This window comes from Falco punctatus (assembly GCF_963210335.1).
Source record: "Falco punctatus genome assembly, chromosome: Z".
NCBI classification, from domain to species: Eukaryota; Metazoa; Chordata; class Aves; order Falconiformes; family Falconidae; genus Falco; species Falco punctatus.
The window spans coordinates 78,181,742-78,204,024 of NC_137586.1; the positions used below are offsets into that span (position 1 = coordinate 78,181,742).

General features: G+C 38.2%; 1 protein-coding gene across 3 annotated transcripts in view; it reads left to right on the top strand.

Annotated features, from left to right (window-relative positions):
* Nucleotides 1–22,283, top strand: part of KIAA0825 — a 255,441-nt gene that overhangs the window by 65,919 nt on the left and 167,239 nt on the right. For all 3 annotated transcript variants that reach the window (XM_080372342.1, XM_080372341.1, XM_080372340.1), the window contains 4 exons: nt 7,154–7,324; nt 17,912–18,006; nt 19,738–19,965; nt 20,980–21,245. In XM_080372342.1, the coding sequence (XP_080228468.1) occupies nt 7,154–7,324; nt 17,912–18,006; nt 19,738–19,965; nt 20,980–21,245 (760 nt within the window). The remainder of the gene's footprint in view (nt 1–7,153; nt 7,325–17,911; nt 18,007–19,737; nt 19,966–20,979; nt 21,246–22,283) is intronic.

Sequence of the window (22,283 nt, forward strand, 5' to 3'; positions counted from 1 at the left end):
TGCTCATCTGCCGTTTAGAAGTTCTGAAGCCTTAGAATGCTATCAAAAGTCTAAGTAAATAGTTGTTTGAATTTAGTGTGCATGTGTAACTTCATCTGCAGAAAACAAATGCCATTTTTGCTGTTTTCTAGTTAATCATTTTTGTAACTGTATCATTAAGCCTGATTGTTGAAAATCATGATGAGTGCTTACATTTTGTAAAGGTGTGTTTGCACTACATGCTCATATCAAATTATCAGCACCTGAACCTAAATATTTAGTGTTAACCAAATGTCACTCACAATTTATGCAATGAAAAAGCAAAACCCTAAGGTACTGATCCTTAACTGTTTCAGCAGAAATTTGATTCTGGGTGTTATCTATGCTCTTTCTATGTAGGTTCTTTCATAATCTTTTCTGTATAGCTCTTCCAATTGCAGGAGAATGTTCCAGTGTGAGGAAGGAGGGAGAAAAGCCAGAAATTGTGGGGTGACCATTGCAAGAATTTCAGGTTTTGAGAGATTCAGCAAGTCAGCATAGGTGAAGTAGACCCATAACCTAGGTTATGGTGGATCTTGTGTTCTAAGTTGCATAGTAGCTGACTAAGCTCATTTGGGTTTAGAGCGTTTGAAAGTGCAACTGAAGAGTTATTCCATATGGATGGTAGAACTGTTTTGTCTTGAATTTACCTAAGAGCCGGGATCAATTGCATGTTAATGCAAGACCCATGTTTTTTATGTTAAGATGTTAAAACACCTTTGTGAGGATTTTGAGAAATAAATTAGTATTTAGTTTGCATAATAGACAAGGATGGAACAGAAGCCTAGATTGTTTTGAAAGGTGTATAAAAAAGTAGATCCAACTCGATCTGTGGTTTATGATTGATGTATGTTTGTCATAACATTGTCTTTAGTTGGAGGATGTGGGACCTGGAGTATTCTGCTTGTTTTGTGTATTTTTACACTTTTTACTACCAGGTTTCCACCCCACCCCCTTCATCAATAGATTTTATTGCTTATATTTGTGGCATTGATGCCTTCACTCAGGGCCTCTTTTCAGGTATATAATACTATTTAATATTTACAATGAGCATATTTTATCCTTAGATTTGCCAGCATTTGAGGCTTTCCTTCTGCTCTGGAAAGGATTATGTGTTTTATGCCATGAGGCATGGATGAGATCTGAAGAGAAACCTGAGATCCAACGTAGTCTGTCTCTAACCCCTAGTTTAGTGGATTTGTTGATCAGCTAGGTCAGAGTGCTCATTCCTACCTCCTGAAGACTAATTAGTACACTTTTGTCCAGATAGAACCAGCCAGATGTTCTCTGGTAAGATGAACTGCTTCATTTTTCAAACAGGATAGCATGTCTTTCAGATCTTAGGAAAATTTCTTCAGCTTCAAGTCCATTCTGCTAAAAGTGAAAGGCCAAACTTGAAAATAAGTACTCCCAGTTCTCTGATGCTGTATGACTGCATTGGCTGCCTTGGTACCAGCATAGTGTGGCAAACCTTGCACAGTTTGATATATATTCCATATTAATTTTACCTGGGGCTTCTTTTTCTATCAGGAAAGCTCTTGGAGAATCACCTTGTTTGGGATGGCAGACTACTACTGCGTATCATTTGATGGCTGGGGTGGTAAATCAGCATGCCAGAGGACATGAAGTACTCTTCATGCCCCCTTTGCCTCTGTGTGACAGGAAATCAGGAGTATAGATTTTCTAAATGTAGAGATGCTAAATTGATGAGAGTTTTGAGCTTTTTCCTTTACTTCCTTCCAGTTTTGTGTAATGAACCATCCAGATTTATCTACTTGCTACAAATAAATGCAGTGCAGGTTCAAGTTAATTCAAGTAAATTTTTTGTCTTTTCCACCTCTTCTCCCCTCTAGGCCTCCCAGAAAGGACCAGTCTAGATAGAAGAGGCCTGAAGTACTTTCTCTTCTTTCCTTTTAGTAAAAGAGTTATGCGGGTCCTTGGTGAAGCAGGACAGAAGGACAGCTTCTGAAAACTGAAGGTCCTTAAGGGCTGTGCAGCAAAACCCTGGGTGCACTAGTGGACCTTAATGGCCCTGACCAGCCTCTTCTGGGTCCTCCATGTGGCCTACCCAAGAGACCTCTCAGCCAAGGCCTGGGTCTTCGGTCCCTGCCTGAGCTATATCCCAGGTGTCCTAATGTCTGTCTCCACCAGAGCCATGTCATTGACTGGCTGTGGACCCCATTGATTCAGACATTCTAGTTTGAGTTTGCACCTGCCTTATCACCTTGGTCTTACCTAATGATCACGGAACGGTGCCTGACTCATGGTTACCTTCACCAGACCTGATCCTGACTCCAAAGCTGTGAATCATCTTCCTGGCTTGACCTAAGATTTATGTGATCACCATGAACTTAGCTGATGATCTGGACTCTTGGTTGAAATCTGACTATCACCTCTGGGTCTGCCTTGCTTGCCTTACTTAGGGACTGTGGGGATGGCCATATCATTGTGCTTGGCTCTCTGCCCCTCAGGGAGCAGCCACCCTTTGGTGATCCCTGACACTGTGCTTGGTTGGGATCTTTTTTGTTGTGCCTAAAGATAGCTCATCATACTGGCTTAGGATTTTTCTGGTGGCAGTTCCGGCCTGCATAGCAGTTCAGAAATCGTCAGTATAGGCAATGATTTTGTACAGTGGTGTTTTCGTGATTCTGCTGCACAGAAAGAAGCCTGAGTGTATGTTCAGGAGCTCAGAACCTTTTCTTACTCCTCTGTGTCTGTTTAGCTTCTGACCTCACCTCTCTTTAGAGCAGTATGTGCAGCATTGGCTCATTAGGACATTGACAATGGCTGTATGGTCCACTTTGGCTCTCTGTAGCCTCTGTGCCAGTCTTTTCTGTACCTTCTCAGAAATTTGTCTCAAAAGGTAGTGCTTTAACAGAGGTCAACATGTCATATTTTTGGGACACACTATGGAGGTCCTGTTGATGTATGCCGGGAGCTAAAGATTCTGCTGCAGCTGTTTCCTCGTACAGGGACTACATGAATGGAACTCGGACGTGCAGAAAAGATCAGGTTTAGAAGTATGATAGTCGCAAACTGCAAGCGGCTCAGGAAAGAAGTTGTTTGCATCATGTAACTTGCTGCATGCTTCCTTCTATTCTGCAGTGAGGCTGGAATGCCATTGCTACCTCTGACTTGTGGCTAGCTGAGATCAGCTTCACATGCTTCCAGTCATCCTGTGCATGGTCCTCTGTGGATTGCGTAGGGTGCTGGCAGCACCTTTAGACCATTTCATCACAGAGGAGTGTCTCTCTTGCTGTCACCTGTGTAAATGAGTTATGTTAGTTCTCTGGCCTAGTATCGTAAGTCATGATCCATTCAGTAACTTCTTCAGAGCAATCATACACTACCCTGTGAGTAGACCGATTTTCCTCCAGACAGCTTCGTGACACTAAGATTTGGTGGAACATGTATCACAGTGAATTGTAGAATCACAGAATGGTTTGGGTTGGATGGGGCTTTAAAGATCATCTATTTCCAACCTGCCTGCCATGGCCAGGAACAGTCATCATGTCTGTTTCACATCTGTTCACTTAGAGGCCTGTACTCTTCATGACAGCATTCTACAGGACTTGCAAACGTGTTTCCACATTTACTGTAGGTCACCACATTGGCTGCTAAACTGTTTGCTGTTACACAGCTTTGAAATGTTTCTGTCCTGTGGTTGTCCAGTCAGATCAATGTCTGAGGAGAAATGCCTTTTCATATCCCTCTGCTGAAAAATGGACAGTGATGTGCTTATTCAAGCAGCCTGGTCAGTGGTCTTCAAAGCTGAATGCTGCCATCAGTATTTTGAAACCTAACTGTGGGATATATATGATATCTCTCAATCAAGCTTTGGATACTCAGATGTGTGCATACCATTTGGTCATCAGGGACTGAATAAATGAGTTGTCATTTCTGAGAGACAATAAAGCTGTGAATATAGAAATAACCATATGTGAAAGGAAATTCACTTCTGGTGGTTCCCCCTGTCCAGTTCTTCCAAACGGCTGTGGATGAACTAAGCACATGTGAAGTTCAAGCTAACTTCTTCCAAAAGTTGGACTGTCCAATAACATGCTTTTGTTATCCAAGCCCACAAGAAATAGCACCAGTCTTATGTAAAAACTAGTCTGTGTCTGTGTTCCTGGCATGCTTCTGCAGCTGTAGAGACTGCACTCTTTAGTAAAACCCGTGGTTATTGGATGAGTAAAATGAGATGTAACAGTGCCTTGCGGTGATAGTTCTGGGTAGCTCAGCTGAGTAGTTTAAAGGTGACTGCCCTGAGCCAAGAGCCTCAAAAATTGTGAGCTGTGCAGAATGATACACAACTTTATGTAAGCTGTGTGGGTCAGCAGTTGAGAGGTGTTACCGGACCAGCACTTGTTTCAAATACCTGTTGCATTATTACCATCAATTTTGGTTGATAGCCAGGTTCAGTGATACACCACCATGATTTGTGCTGATATGAGAGTATGGCTTTACCCATCCATAGTGTTGTAAGAAAAAGCTTGTGTAAATGATGCATGAATTTTTGTCATATCTGGATCTTTTGTATATTTTCATGTCAAATTTAATCACGTTACATTTTCTTTACCACAAAAAAGCCTAACAAAGGACAAAAGAAAATTTAAGAATGTGTTACCCATAGTATATGGAACTTTCTATAAATCCTATAGAGGTGGTTGGTTGGTTGCTTGCTTGCTTGGTTTTCTACTTCCAGAGAAGTCTTAGGATCTGGATTGTGCAATGCATCCTATCTTAAGGGTTCTGTGCCTTACAGCTGTAGTGAAAGACGATTGTTTAGCCTTCTTCCCCTAGTGTCTGCCACTCTAGGAGGAAATTACATGGTGGTCTCATCTTTCCTTCCTGTTTTCTAATGCCTTTATATTGACCATCACCTGGTCACATCACATGTTCTAAATGTCTGTATGTTTCTGATGAGTTCCAAATATGACTGATTCAAGGGGTTTCAACTTCATTCTTCAGGCTTTGATAAGTGCAATTAAACCACTGTTCTTTTACCTCCTTCCTTTTGTCTGAGGGTTGACTGCTTGTCATGGTGCATATGTTTGTGCTTTTTAATCAAAGACAGAACTTACTGTATGCTTGCCTCCATTTTTTTCCTTAATTTTATATCAGAGATTTATGTCAGCCATGAAATTAACCCAGTATTTTCCACTACCTTCAAGCATCTAGAAATTTGTGTATACTTTACAACCTAAAATTCTGAAGGGCTTTTCTAGACATTTGTAGAACATATGTAGTATTAACCAGTAAGCCTTTGCTCTGATGATTATGTAAGTGTTCATTTGCATAGAGTGTGATATGCTTTGTCATATATTAAAGTGTTCTCTCAACTTCTTAATGACATGAATAAAGAGGGATCTTTGAACTTAATATCTTTAGCTTCCAGCTGAAATATATTTTGAATGGTCACTGAAATTAAAAATGTAAATTTTGACTTTTTTCTGAGTTTGGTAATGTGTTCTAAAAGTAATATTACTGTGGTATACCTTTGGCTTCTATGTCCACTTCCTTTTGATCTAATGAGGACAGTATTGCTTGGGGCAATCAAATAATTGTAAGCTTTCTTTGTTCCTCAAGAGAGGGGGTAGAGTTTCACATTATAGGAGACAGAGCTAACATTCCATCAATTTTTGTGATGTCATTTTTGGTTCTTACATCTTGGATCTGTCATTTCTGGCTTGCTGCAGACTCGGGCAGTCATTTCATGTCAGTTAAACTCAGTTTATGTTTTTTAGTTTTCAGGAAAGGAGAAAAATTCCCCGAATAGCAGAAAGTCTTTTTTTTTTTTTTTTTTTTTTTTTTTGGAAGTTTAAGACTTAACATTGGAAACCCAGTGATACAGATATTATTTACTTGTTATTCAGAGAGGAAAGTCACTAACAGAGGCAATTATGCATAACACTTTCTTTTGCCATTCTTAGAAATTCAAGGGGCTGGCATGAATACATCTGTTTGGAACTTTGAGAAAATTCAGATGTGGATGCAAAACTCACAGTTCAATCTCTAAGGCTGCAAAACTGGAATAGCAAATTAGGGAATTTGTATTCAGAGCTCAGCTCTGCTACTTAGATCTATGTCTATTTAAAAGTGATTTGTGAATGCCTAAAAAAAATATCTAGGAACTTTGAGGAAAAAGGGAGGTACTGAGTACTTCAAAATTGCAAAGGTAAGAGAGATTTGACACATAAAAGTACATTTCAATCAATTTCTATTTGTTTTCGTCTTTTAGAGCTTCCCTTTCAAACTACTCTGGCTCTCACTCTGACACTTTCTACATAAACTGTTCTGCTGATGTTACATCTGCAACAGAACTGCATAGGAACATGGTATCAACTCACTGCAATTTGCATAGAAGTGCAAATTTTTTACATTTAAAGAAGTTATAAAATTAAAATACTTAAAACCATGTGGTTTTGGTAATAGTGAATTGGAAGCAGCTCACAGTCTTTTATAGTCTTGACTGTGCTCAAATCAGAGTTCCCTCGTTGATGTGACATGATTATATGTTATGATTACAAGTGTTAACCTTTCAAAATAAAATGTTCAGTTTCTTCTTTTAAATACCAAATGCTTATAGGTATAATACTTGCTGATATTTGTTCACTGACAGTCTCGCTTGTTTTCAAACCTCACATATTTAAAGTTGTGGAGTGTTAGATTGATGTTTCTTTTCACTCAAATGTCATATTCATCAACTGTATTGTGCTAGCAGATTGTTAAACAGACAAGGTGACTTGCAGAGTGACAGTGTAGTGATGTGATGTCCCAAACCATTAAAATACAGTAATGACGTGTTTTTTTCCTTTTGTTCAATGAGTTTTTGCAATGCAGTGGTTTTTCTGTAAAACACAGGTGAGAAGGTTTCTGAGTAGATCTGTTGCTTGGAGAAAATCCTAGTTAATGAATAACAAAACATGGAATTCAGTTGCAACTTCCCAGATAGTTGAGAAATGCCAAAGACTTAGGAAGAACTAATGTAACTGTATTTTGTAATGAGAAAAAGATAGTTTCATTTTTGCTACAGCATGATATTGTGATGTATTTTAGTTTCTTACATAATCAGTTTTGCAGGATAATTTTTTTAAGGTATAGTAAAAAGTATTTTATGATTTTACTTAAACAGCCTCCCAAGAATACCACAAAAAAGGAAGGAACTTCTGCTTAACATTGTATCAACTCAAATGTCTTTCTCAACTTATCAAACTCTTTTTATTAATGGAAGAAAAAATTGAAGAGCTCTCTGTGGAAATTCTATTGGTGCCTTCATTTATGGAGAGGAGTAAGAATGTTCAAGGTAATGAAAGCTTTTCCTTATTTATTGATTCTACTTTATGCAAAAGGATAATTTTAAATGATTTTCAACATTACCTACGTTATGTCATCATCTTTTGTAAACAAGTGTATTGCCATATCCACTGAAAAACTTTTTGAAATATGCAGATTTACATTTGAGCACAATGACCTGTGGAAAAGAACTGATAGTGTTGTGTAAAGTTGTGATGTATGGTAGCTACTGTTAGAGAATTATAATGAAAAATTATCAAACACTGTAACATAATTTCTGATATTGAATTATCTATAAAATCCTGTGTTTTGTGTAGGACAAAACAATGCATGGAGCCTAAATTCCTTGAAACTGTGACTGTTTCTGAACTTGGCCTTGAAAGCTGCCTTTTTCGAGGGAGAACACTGACTTGAACATACATATGCAACTAAATGTTTTAGTACACTGCCCTGCTTTAACACACAGCTCTCACTAATATGTACTGTCTTTACTATTGTGCTTATCCCACTGGCTTCAGTGAGTATTTTGTAGAAGTAGGCTCTACATAATAAAGTAAACTGCATCACAATCAAGCCTCAGGTCTGCATTTGCTTTAGATTCCAAGCTCACTTACTTTTTCATTTAATTGCATTCATGTCATATGACAAGAACACAAAGTCCTGAAAATTCAGGTGAATAATACCTTCCAGGTCACAGTATGTTCATAAATGTTCTTCTGCTCTGCTACTTCTGCCAGTAGAGAGACTCCAGGTCACCAGAGAGCAAGTGATTTCAAGAGCTTTGATTGTATTGCAGGAAACGATCAGACCAGAAATGAGGCCAGGCTGCTCAGGGAGAGGGGATAGGTGGAGTCAAATACTTGGTATCTCTGTAGTCAAGCTGCAGGCTGAGAAGGTGTTTTGGGAATGTAGTCTCAGAATGCTAAATTGATAAAAAATAATAATAATTAAAAGATTAAATAAAATTTGTAAGGCACACATTTTGTTGGTGGATTCTTCATCTGAAATACTGACACTCTGAAATAAAGAAATACAGGTTAACCTATGTATTTTTAGAATATACATCAAAGCTCAAATAAAATTTGCATTCAAGTTCCATTTTTGCTATTGGTTTCAATGTATTTCTGCCTCCAATCTCTCAGTTCTACTAATTCTCAAGAAATGTTAACCTATTATACACTATGTTTTATGTTTTGTGGCATTGATACTACATAGAGGTGTTGCAGTAAACTTCCTATAGGGGTAGTGTGGAGGATAGGGCATACATTCATTAAGGGTAATTTTAAGCATTCTTTTTATTTGTATATTCTGTGATAAAATGTAAAAAATTGAAGAACTCTTGAATGGGAAATTTCTTTGACATATTTTAACTAACTATAAGACATGTGATCTCCAATAATTCAGATAACTTAATGATTTCAATGCTAAGAAGAAAGATTTTGCTTTCCAGGAGTGTATATAGCACTTTATCCTACAGGCATTTCTCCAAGCTTAATTACTTTCAGAACTGTTTCTCAGAAGTGTGTTAAGCCTTCTTCGAGGAATATTCTTTTAGCTAGCTAATCATGTCTAAAGCAAGTCAGTTCTTCAATGGTACCTCTACTTAAATTTGAATGGGAAGTATTACTATATCTTGTTGTAGGAGTCAGTCTTCTGGGTAGAAGGCCTGTTCTAAAGAAAACATAAAATTGCTTTTACACTGAATCATAGTTGAAGGTAAAACTTTTACAAGTGGATGTTATTGAGGTCCTCAAACATACCTTTGTTTTCAGTGTTGCTATTCTGATCAGGTGGTTATACTCACAAAACTTTGCTCAGTTATATTGGTTTCTGGATAATATATGAAGACGAGGTACGGCCAGAGAAATTTAAAAAAAAAATAAATGTCTGACTAGAAGAAGGGTTTATTTGTGTTATTTTTGTTACTTTCACTTCATATTGTCAGAAATCTCAAATCTAGTGATGAAGTGAAAGATGATTTGATATGGGAGAATGTGAGCAATGTTCCCAGTAGTTCCAGGTTCTGTTAATTACCAAAAGGGATTTAAGATTTTCTCTGTTAATGTCCTTTATTGGGCTGATAATCTTATTTTTTTCACTGATGAAGACTAAGTTTTCATAAGAAGGATTGATTAGAATCCTTGCTTTATTTTCATCAAAATGCATTATAATATGTGACTGGAAAATGTAACGGCTCTCCTCTGTACTTATTTAGAAACCTTCTTCCTAGAAATCTTGTTTAATTTAACAGAATCTAGAGTGCAGATCTGTCCAAAGCAGCTTTAAATTAACTAGGGTACCAGTAGCAGGTTTACAATGCAGTGCAGGCTGCGGAACCAACCTAAGCAGCAGAGCAAATTAGCCCAGACTGAACCATGTGCGGCTGTTGCTAGACAGTTACCTGTACTCTCTCTCACTGGTTTAAAGCTAGGTTGGGTGTACCCAAACTGTCACTGCAGTGTAGGCATATCCCAAGTATCAGTGCTGTGAGAGTAGTACTGTGACAAATTAAGGGAAGCTGGCCAATTCATAAAAGGTAGGCTAATATCCAAGTGAGCGAAAGTTTCCCTAGGCATCACATAGACTGGAACTTTGCACTTGCTTCCTTTTCTTTTTGGTTGCTTTTAGTATTCATGGGAGCCTTTTTATCTATGTAACTCATGCAGAGATGCAACAAAAATAATGTTTTTTCATGTGCTTGTGTCAAGTGTTGCGTTTATGTGTATAGCTGTTTCAATGGCAGTTTGAGTTGATTTTTGTTCAGCATATTCCCTAGTACTTCGATCTTGATATATAGAACATGTGTAAAGTTCCATCAGAAACAAAGTAGTTCTTTGGATGGTTCCTCTTTTAATTTTTTTTTTTTTGTCCCAAAGATGGCATCTGAGTTTTATCTAAACCAGACGGTTTCTTGGCCCTCATTTTTCCCTAAACCCAGCGATGACAAAGAGCAATGGCTGCATAAATTGGATGTAAGAAGAACACTTAGGGTTTATCACAGAAGAATCAAAGATTTCATATCTTCTGACAGATTGTTTGTACTCTTAGGGGGTCTTAAGAGGGGTCAAACGGCTTCTAAGAGTTCCTTAGCTAGATGGTTAAGGGATTGTATTAGGGAGGCGTATGTAGTTAAGGGTAAAGAGGCTCCCAGGGTTTGTAAAGCTCATTACACTAGGACTATAGCTGCTTCTTGGGCGGAGAGGTCGAAGGCTTCCACATTGGAAATTTGCAAGGTGGCCACCTGGGCTTCTCTTCATACTTTTTCATTGCATTATTGCTTGGATGTAGTCTCTTCTGCGGATTCTGCTTTTGGTAGGAGGTTGCTTGTGAACCAAAAAAAGAACAGTGAAGAAAAGAAAGACATGTAGTTCACAGTTCTAGCTGGCAACAAGACAAGTTTCTTTGCAGTGTGCACAATGGAATCCTATGAAGACCAATTTAGGCGGTTGAAAATAGATGTTAGAGGGAAGTACTGCCTACCAGTGTTCTCTGATGGTAACCCCATGGCAGACAATAGCACCAAAGGAAACAGTGAACCAGAGTGAACTCTGTAGGGAGATGGATGTAGAGAGTTTTTTTAGGTGATACGGATAGTTCTCCGAGTTCAGTTTGAGAGTTCTGTATCCAGCATCTTCTGGAATATAATCAGGATCATCATTTTCCTGAGTTGTTTTGCACAGATTGAAAAAAATTTCTATGAATTGCATTTTCCACTCTAACTTCTTTTCACTATTCTCCATCCAGTTCTTCCTGGTTTTATTTTTTGGCTTTCCCTTACCAGACCTAACTTAGCATGTATTCCTTAGTGAGCAGTACGTACATGCCAAGTTTTGTGCTTCATTGCGAGTTACATTAGCATTACCTAAGCACAATCTAAAAAAAAAAATAAATGTGGTATAAATACACATTTTATCTAGTGCCAGTGTAGTGTTCAAGTTTTCTCTTAAATAAAAGGAGAAAATAATGAAGAAGTTTTCCAACAAATAAATGATGATGTGATTTCATTGCATCTCTGAACTTTAGTGTGGCATCTGGACAAGACTGCTACTCTACCTTTCTGAAGAAAGATATCCATATTTCTACAAACATTTACAGAACACTTATTCTCAGTGTTGCATAACCCCACTTTGTTCCACTACAAGCAATAGGTTTCAGAAAATTGAAGAAGTAACCACCTTCTGTTTTTTCTTGACCAGATGTTTAACCCTTTCTTCTGCAGGGTTAAACAAGACTCTATCTTGTCATGCCTACTGTGATGAGATAGTCTACTTCACTATTTACATTCAGTTGAAATTCCTGAAATGTTCTGACATACCTAGTACATGCAGCATCACAGGAGTTACTCTCTTTGAAGGAATCTGGAACATTCAGCTGCAGTCGGGGGTTAAGTAAGAGTTTTTGGGTTAGGATTCTGCCAAATTGCATTCTCTTCCCATCTTTAAGGTAGATTTCTCTTCCCTCTGGCTTTTCAGAAGCCTCTTGTTGAGACTTTAAAAAAATCAAAAACTTCTAACGTACTTTCATCTGTCTCTCACTTTTTTTTTTTTTTTTCCGCATTCCAGTGAGAAAGGTGAACTTTGGACAGATCAGATAATGAGTACCAAGAAAAGCTTTTTCCAGTGGAGCTCTTTGAAAACACTGTGGGCAAAATTGTCACGCCCTTAGGTTTACAAGCTTTGTCTCAGAGGACTGGGAAGATTTGCAAAGGTCTTTCCTTCGCAGCATAAGAAGAAATCCTTTACTCTATATCCATTTTTGGAAAGTGAAATGAAAGGAACATGGAGTCAAATTTATGGGGTGCATCTTCTTAATGGACTTTTGAAGTTGTAACAAATCAAGAAAGGACGGTGTGATTTTTGCTTTGGTCTCAAAGAAAAATGTTCAGGTAGCTTCTTTAAGAAATATGTAGGTTGAAGAGATCAATCCAAACTGAAGATGGAATTTACACTAGGAGAGAGTTTGATTTCGGATGTACGTTTTCTGTATGTGTGTTATGCAGTTTGCTCAGTATAGTACAACAAATAAAAAGTCCATTATTGAAGAAAGAAAGCAGAAGGGTTTTTAATCTACAGATAATAAAATATTTTTGTTTCTTCTGCTTATTTATATTTGTGGTGGAGTGTTATTTCCCATTTCTGCAAGACATAATATTTCCAGTAGAGTTTCAATAAAAGTTCTGGCTGAGCTGGCTGAATCCAACTAGTAAGCAGCTTTGATTGTGCTGTTACCTTATTCACAGTTAGTGAGCTGTCATACAAAACATTTCCTTGATGCTTTGCTATACTGTGCTGCACGCAAGATGATGTCACAATGACTGTTCTTATGACCCTAAATACTACAAAAAGAACAGGAAAGGTGTGGAATTCTGTAGAAAAAAAATAATTTAATAGAACTTCTTATAAGGAAGAAAAAGAATTATGTTAACAATACAAGAGGTCTCACTGTCATCATTATTACAAAACCAGAAAAATACTGAATTGGAGAAAGAATAAATTACATTGAAGACAAAGGGGATATATGCAAAAATATTAGCTTTAAACAGAATAATCCCAGAGAAATTTTAATACACATAAGGAGGGTTGGCTGAAGAGTTTTGATTGTTAGTGAAGCACTTGATTTAATTTGGTTTTGAATATTTACTGACAATGATTCAAGCTGCCTGGCTAGTAAACTGAAGGAAGTACACAAAATATGAGCAGTTTATCAAGTTTGTGGAACATACAGCAAGGACTTGTGATTAATCCAGTCTTCCTTAATAACCAAGAAGGTTGCAAGTGTAGAATGTACTCTGGAAAGGGGAGCAAGTATGAAAAACAGACTTTTCCTTCATTCTCCATCTTCTCCTGTCATGACATTTGCTTCTTTCTGCGCCCTTTCTGGAAATTCTCTCCTCTAAGCAGCCATATAAGAAGGATCGCATACATTTCTGTTTGTGCAAATGGAATCTGAGGTTTGGAGTTTGGGAGAAGAGAGGAATCAAAGAATTAGTGCAGCAAACTATGTCTGTCTTGGTAGTGATGCTTCCTCCATCCCATTGTCTGCCTTCCTGTCTGCAATGGCAAACTAATTTGGGCTGAGTAGCTTCACTACAGCAGCTGTACCAGTCTCCTAATAAAGCTGCACTTGTTATTTCCCATGGGAGTTTGCTGATTAGGGCAAGACTGCCAGAAGACCCATGAAGAATTAGCAGGACAGGAGGAGGGCAGTCTGATATGTGTCTCCGTGGAAGTAATGTTTGAGAGGAAGGCTGTGGTGTCATTTGAAGTGCAGAGGCTTTGCGGGGGCTGTGTCCAGCATGCAATGATCAATGAAGAGTGTGAAGGGAGCCCTTGCTAGCTGGAGGTTAAACTGGAGAAGATTGAGGCCAATTTTACCTACATGGAATTTGGGAAGAGTAAAAACTTGCAAAACCAAAGGAACTCAGTAAAAGATAGGAGACTTGACCCTAAGGCTTCTTTGGGAAGACCAGAAAGGGTTTTATATATGTGTGAGCCTGCATGCGCATAGATATAGGGCAAGAGTGCCCTGGCAGTTAGTTAGAAAAGGAAGTGGGGAGATCTAGTAGAACCTGTTAATTTAAAAATGGAGGAAAATTTAAAATGGCTGATGCTGGCGGAATCAGCATGTGGCTCTTTTGCCTCTGGTCCTGGAGGCAGAAATCTACCATCAGCTCGATACCTGTTTATCTCACATATGAGTTCTTAACAGGTAACGCAGCAATTACACAAATACAGAAGGATTTTAGTTTAAATGTTAAAGATTTTCTTTAAAGTCTTGATATAAAAAATTACAATAGCTGATCTAAGTAGTGACAGCAAGAGGATGTGAATATATAGATATTCAGTTGTTCTTATAGTTAGAATCAGATGTTTTATCTACAAAAAAGGAGAAATGAGGGAAATTTGAGGTTAAAAGCACAGAATAGAGAAAAGGGAAAATACCCAGTCATTTAGGGTTTCTTTTTAAATTCTTCAGTAATTTCTGAAGAAAACTGCAGGTAAGCTTATCATAAAATACATCAAAACATATTGAAAAAAGCAGTAAGTTTATGATGCTGTCTGTAATGAATGCTGATCAGGGACCTAGATGACCTGCTTAGTCTTTCCTGTTCTATAGTCTACCATTTTATTTTTAGTCTTTTCCAGCTCAAATCTGTTTTTCCCCTAACATATTTTGAAAATGTAAACAAAAACAGCACTAGAGGAAAAAAACCCCAAAAAACCAAACAACCAAACCCCTTGAAGCTTTAGAATGCTGTATAGATGTATGAAAACTGGACTGTTCATTTTCGGAGGGTGAATTGTTTAGGGGAAAGGTAAAATCCAGTTTGGGCATATGAAATCCTATGTATATGCAAATGCTGGGTATTTCATAGAAAGAGAAAACCTCTTTAAACCTTTGCCATGTGTACTATCAGTAGGTTCAGGTGACTGAAGACCTATAAATTTATGCTTAGAAGATAATCTTTAACAATGCTTGAAGGCACCTAATCATTTAAAATTTACTGCTTTTAATTTCACAAGATGCATTAAATAAGGACTGTCTGCAGCTGTGCTGTTTACCAGCTCTATGCTAGGAGGCAGATATTAGAAGTACCATATTGTTTGGTTCTATTCTCATTTTCCTTTTGAAGCACAGACTCACAGACTCACAGAATGGTTGAGTTTGAAGGGACCTTTGTAGGTAATCTGGTCCAACAACCCCTGCTCAGGCAGGGCCATGCACAGCCAGTTGCCCAGGATCATCTCCGAACAGCTTTTGAGTATCTCCAAGGATGGAGACTCCACAGCCTCTCTGAACAACATGTTCTAGTGCTCAGTCACCCTCACAGTAAAAAAAGTGTTTCCTGATATTCAGAGGGAACTTGCTGTGTTTCCATCTGTGCCTGTTGCCTCTTGTCCTGTCACTGGGCACCACTGTGTAAAGCCTGGATCTGTCGTTTTTGCACCCTCCCTCAGGTACTTGTATACATTACTGACATCCCTGCCTGAGCCTTCCATTCTCCAAGCTAAACAGTCCCAGTACTCTCAGTCTTTCCTCATAGGAGAGGTACTCTGCTCCCTTAATCATCTTCATCACCCTTCGTTAGATGCTCTCCAGTATGTCCGTGTCTCTCTTGTACTGAGTAGCCCAGAACTGGACACAGCACTCCCCAGCGCTGCATCGAGAGGAAGGATCACCTCCCTTGACCTGCTGGCAATGTTTTGTCTGATGCAGCCCAGGATACCATTAGCCTTCTTTGCTGGCTCATGTTCAACTGGGTGTCCAACTGGATCCTCAGGTCCTTTTTATGCAAAGCTGCTTTCCAGCTGGGTGGCCCCCAGCATATATGGGTGCCTGGGTTTGTTTCTCCCCAGGTGCAGAACTTTGCACTTCTCCATGTTGAACTTGATGAGGTTTTTGTGTGCCGATTTCTTGAGCCTGTTGAGGTCCCTCTGGATGGCAATGTGACCCTCAAGAAGAGTATCAGCCACTCCTCACAGTTTGGTGTCTGCTGCAGACCTGCTGAGGGTACACTTTGCCCTCTCATCCAGATCATTAATGAAAATGTTAAACAGGACTGGACCTGAGATAGACCACTAGTTACTGATCTCCAATTTGACTTTCTGCCACCGATGATCACCATGCTCAAGCCTGGCTATTCAGCCAGTTCTCAACTCACCTCACTGTCTGCTTATCCAGCCCATACATCAAGAGCTCGCCTGTGGCTTGTCCCATAACAAGATCTTAGGGGAGACAGTGTTCAAGGCATTACTGAAGTCCAGGTAGACAACATCCACTGCTCTCCCCTCATCTACCAGGCCAGTCATTTCTTGTAGTAGCTTATCAAGTTGGCCAAGCATGACTTCCCCTTGATGAAACCATGCCGAGTACTCCTGATTATTCTTTTGTCCATAATGTGCCTGGAAGTGGTTTTCAGAATTAGCTGCTCTGTCACCTTCCCAGGGATTGAGGTGAGGTTGACTTAGGTCTGAGATGCCTTGGTTCCTTCTTCCTGTTCTTCTTGAAGACAGGAGTGACATTTGCTTTCTTCCAGTCTTTGGACTATTCTCCCAGTTGCCATGATTGATCAAAGTTTATTGGGAGTGTCCTTGCAATGACATCTGCCAGCTCCCTCAGCACTTACGGGTGCATCCCATCAGGGCCCATGGACTTACATATGTCCAGTTTGCTGAAGTATTCCCAGACCAAATCCTCTTCCACCAAGGGCGCATCTTCCTTGCTCCAGCCTTAGCCCCAGTCTCTGGGAAATGGGATTTCCCAAAGGCGAGTCTTGCTAGTAAAGACTAAGGCAAACAAGGCATCTGGTACCTCAGCCTTTTTCATGTCTGTGTAACCCGGTTCCCAATCTCATTGAGCAATGGGTCCACATTTTCCTTGGTCTTCCATTTGTCACCTGTGTACTTACAGAAACCCTTCCTGTTGTCTTTTGCATCCCTGGCCAGATTTAGTTGCATTTAGACTTTATCTTCCTAACTTCATCTTTGGATGTTCAGGTATTGTTTCAGTTTTCCTTTCAGGTTGCCCACCCTTGCTTCCACCCTCTGTATTCATATGTGTTTGAGGTTAGCTAGGAGCTCCTTGTTCATCCGTGCAGACCTCCTGGCATTTTTTTTTCCAACTCCCTTGAGCTTGGAGGAGGTGATCCTGGAATATTTACGAGCTTTCTTGGACTCCATTTCCATCAATGGCTTTATCCCATGGAACTTTTCCAATCAGACCTTTGAAGAGGCTAATATAGGCTTTTCTGAAGGCCAGGGTTGTGAGCTTGCTTTCCACCCTCCTTCCTGCCCTTTGGATCCTGAAATCCCCCATCTCATGGTTATTGCAGCCAAGGCTGGCTTTGATCCTTACATCTCCATTGATCCCCTTCTTCTTGGTGAGTATGAGATCCAGCAAAGCACCTATCCTTGTTGGCTCCTCTGACACTTGGAGGAGGAAGGTACCATTAATGCATACCCAGCACCTCCTGGGTTGCTTGAAACACTGATGGAAGTGATATCTACCCCAGATAGTGGTTTGTCCTTGTCAAAACTGGGGCAATATTCCCATTACTCCCAAGATTTATGAGTGAGCTTTCTACCAGCCCTTCTTAAGGAGCTTCACTTGTTCTTGTTCCCGTCACCATTGTTTTGCTTATAATAACTGTACTAATTAACTGTCTTTTTATTCTTATCATACTGGCGTTTCCAAATAAGTAAAAACTATAAAAATACATTAGTGTGCAATTCATATAATTTATTGAACAAAGAATAGAAATTAATTTCTACACAGCTGTTCTAACGTTATCTGTTCTCCCTAGGAACAGGTGACTGCACAATCAGTATAGAAATGAATTAATGACAAAAGAAACTATATTTTACACATTACATGTGCGTTTGTATAAAATATGAATACAATGGGATGTGGATTTCATCATGTTATATAAAAGGAGCTGTGTATAACCTGAATTTGACTTTACCATAACATTAGTATTCCCCTACATGTTGTTGAGGGTTTTTTTATGCTTCATATTGATATATCAGAAGGTGTTTTAGGCTGCTGACTTTTCTACAGAATTAATCTTAACTTTGATCCCTTTTATCATACTGTGCAGGAGTTCTGAAGAAAGCTAGTGGGGAGCTTTTAATAGGAGAAACTGGAGCAAATGAAACCAGTGTGCTTCCTGAACAGTTACTTCAGGTAGAAGAGGTGAGTATGAAAAGAGTCTTACACTTTGTAGGGGATTTTCTTTTGTCTGTGTCTCCAGTGTAGTCTTTCACCATGTTCATTATAAACACCTATTGCCATAGTTTCATTATTTAGCTACTGCAATTAATTTTTGGAGCAGGTAAGATGGAATAAAATCTTACAGTATTCATGAAGAAGTGGTTGTTATTTAAGTTTTAATAACAAGATGGATTTAACATCAGAAGTATAAGATATCTCAGAACAAAACAGTAAAAATGCTAAAATATGATAGTTTTCTTCAGTGTTAAATATATTCTCAAGTACAGCAGAATCTTAAAAAATCTGTCAGGTTCTTAACATTTGATCATAATGATGCTTCCTATAGGGATAAGTACTCACACAATGTCCAGTTTCTTTGATGCCAACAAACTACTGTGTAGTAAGCACTATGCTTTGTAGAATGTATGTATAAGATTTAAGTTTTAGTCTGGGTCCCATTTACTACTAAGCAGATTTTTATTGTTGAATTTATGGGACCTAAATGCTGTGTAACGAGTCTGCTATTTTGTGATAGTGGAATTTAATTTCCTAATAGCTCAACTGTAATGCTGAAATGACTTTTTAAAATGTGCTTTGAATCAGTTTGTGAAATGAATATTCCTATATTTTATAGTTTACAAAGAACAATATTTTGAGAAGATTGAGCTTTACTTGACCCAAGGTCAAAAAATTTTAAAAAAGGAGAGAGTGCAAGAATGGGTGCCTGTGGGCGCTGTCTCTGTGCTCACTGGGGTTGGGTGCTGGGAGTGGGGAAAAGGAAAGGAAGGAGGAGGCATCTTCTAGACTGAAGTAACCTGGAAGGGATTAACTTCGTAGCCCTTCTTTGTCTTCCAAGTTATTATTGTAACTGCAGCTTCCTAGGAATCCTTCTTTTCTTTTCTCCTGCTATGCCCTCATGGTGGGGATCTTTACTATACATCTTATGCTGTTAAAGTATTCCTCTTGGTGCAATTCTCAGTTGGCCACTTCTGGTAAGGTTTGTCTGCTGTATGTCATGTGAGCAATGCAAAGTAAGATTAGTGGAAAAGTAATGATGTCCTACTGTGTCTTCTTCTCACAACTGTTATGCTTCAGATAACTTCAGAAGTCTCTGTTTATAGAAGGCTGGGAGCTGATGTAAACCGTAGTGAAAGCCAGCATTGGCTAAAAGCAAGAAATCTCTATTTAAACATTTTAATATTTGCTAAAACGAGCTCTTGAGAAGTGAAATCCAGTTTGGCTGTGTTAAAACCAGCTTCCCTACATGTTTTCCATTAATATTCATGGTTAGTAACTTCCAGTTGTTACCTTACTGTGAAAATTATTACAGGGTATCAATTGCTGGATTATTTGTTAAAATATTGAAAATAGTTGTAAATGTATTTTCCTTTGTTAAATAGATTCTGTTAAAGATTAAAAATAACATGAAGTTGAAGCATGGCTTTTAAAAAGCAGTCTTGTTTAAACAGGGGGTTTTGTAAATTTATTTCTTAAAAATTTGATGACAAATTTAATAGTTACGTGTGTTCATTTTTGTTGAGTGTATATACTGCTTTTAATATGATTTCAAGGCAAGCAGAGTATATTTTAAGTTATTAAAATTAATTTCAAAAGGTGGTGGTGTCGTTTAATTACATAAGTTTGCATATGTTTCAGACAATAATAACACTGAATAATGAATTTGGGTTGATTTAACATAAATATGTATTTCAGCCTATCTTACTGAATTTTGGCTGGAGAAATGCATTTAAAGACCTGTGTTCTTCTGTGGCGCACTGTGTAACAATAGCAATTGAGGATTTTTCAACTAAAATTCTTCAACATGAGCAGAAAGAAGAGTTTTCAGCTGCAGGCTATGCAATGAGTCTTGTAAACAACCAGCAAATGAGGGAGTCATGCGGAGCAGTCCAACAGGAGGAGCAACCAAAACGAATTGCTAAGGCAGGTATCAAAAGATCTGAAGTTTGAGGGGAGACAGAATGCCAGGGCTGTTCGCCATCTACACTTTGAAGTACTTACAGTACCATTAATATTCTATTTCTTATATAAATGGAATTAAGAAGAAAGTGAGAGGCATTACAATATGAGACTGAACAGAGCTTTATACAATGGCCCATAGTCTATACTTGAAAGAATTAACTTTTAAACTTCGCTGGCATTCTCTTTTTCATCCAAAAAGTTCTAAAACATTCTGATTTGTATCTGCTCTGTTACCAAGTGTCTCGATGGGAAAATGCTGAAAGCTTTGAAGCATAGCTATAAAGGGATTTCCTGTATTCATATCCTTAGACATGCCATTTAACTAATCAGCATAACCAATAATACGGCCAAATTATAGTTCTTTGATTTGGCTGAAAGGTCATTTATGACAACTAATTAAATTGGTTTTCTAAGGGAATGTGTGTTGGAAAGTTATTTTATTAAGTAAGCTTTGCAACTGTTCTGGCAAATTTGGAATGCTCTTAATAAATGTTTGCTTAAAATAACACGTAAGCTTTTGGGAGATAATTTTAGAAAGATCAATGTATGAATTTACTAAGAGATGACAAGTTTGTTTTTTCAGTATTAAATTCAGTATTAAGAAATGTGTTTGTATATTTTTCAAAATAGATTAGTTTAGAAAATTATCTTTGTTTACAGAGAATTAACCTTATCCTTTGTATGCACATCTAATGAAGTCATAAACAAAATTAAGGCATTACTAGCTTAAGATGGTTTTGGGTTTTTTCTCCCCAATATGTATTATGCAGCTTTAAAGCAAGGAAAGAAATAATAATTCATTTACTGTAGATAAACGTTTCTTCCCTATATAACAGAATGAAATGTTTGTAAAGCTGATCTAATGTATTTATGTTTTATGCCAGTTTCATTATTCAAGAATCTGGCCCTAGCGTGTGTAAATTAAACAGCGCTGCCAGAATACAAATAACTTGATGGCACATTTATTTCTCTCAGTTTTGTTCTGACATCATGGAAGAACTTGACACATTGCTTCCACTGGCTCTGGCATGCAGAGATGATTCTCTTCAGGAAATTAGAGCAAACTTTGTAGAGGCCTGCAGCAAAGTGGCAACAGCTGTCCTGGCAAGACTAGAGGAGAAAAGCAAAGACGTCCCCTCCAAGGCTCCCCTGCAAGACTTGTATGCTGCCCTTTCCACAGCAATATACATCTTTCAGCATTTTACAATGTATAGCAATTTAATGAGAGAAACAAGCAAAAAGTGAGTCCCGCTTACTTATAATGGTTTAATTCAAATATAAATAATACAGGACCTCATTCCATTTTGGTGATACAGTGCGGTGGTATTTTTCCAAATTGCATCATATTTTTTAGCACATGCACTGCATGTACTATTTATGGAAAGACCTGAATCAAAGCTATTGATAATCTAAAGCAGCCATTACAAAACAAATTATTTATGTTTAAGATCTGCGTTTGATTTGCAGATCAATATTTTTTATTTATTAAGCTTCAGTAAATAGGATTGTCCAGTGAACTGAACGTACTTTGCTTTCATATAAATAAGGGGCCAAGGCCTTAATTTCCTTTTCTGACCTTTGCGATAGCTGGATTTTCATAAAATTTGATTTAGCACATAGCAGTCTTAGAGGACAGTATAAACGTACATTCCTGCAGTTTTTCCTTACACAATCTGTATTCAGAAATGTGAAAAAATACATCCAATGCAGTTTTAGAATTTATTTTTCACTGCATGCAGAATAAAACTTAAGAGAAGATACGAAGTAGTAGTGTAATGTCTAAGGCAGTGTTTGGCCTGGGGGGACAATAACTACACTTGCTGTGCTTTTAGGAGATTTTGACGTAAGATATCTCTTTATTGGCCCTTGTGTTTCTGGCCATATCTAATTCAAGAGTAGATACTGGGCGTTCTGGGAGGGACACCTGAACTATAGCAATTTTCACAGAATGTATGATTTGTAAGCGGTTGTATGCATTGTTGAGATACTTTCCCTCTGACATTTTACTCTCTCCTGCATGAAGCTCATCTTTGTGAATGGGAAGTCTGGGCCAAACTACTGTTCAAAAATTCTACTTAAGTCTATTATGAAGGAGTTTTCACATACCTGACAAAAATATTCCCAGGGCTCTGTGTTTATGTTTTCTTTATCACACTAAGTGCTGATGCAATTACACTTCAACCCAGAGTGTCCCAATAACCGAATGACAAATGTACTTTTATCTCAGAAAATAGGATGAAGTGATATATTTCTCAGTGACTTGGTTAAAGGATATAGGT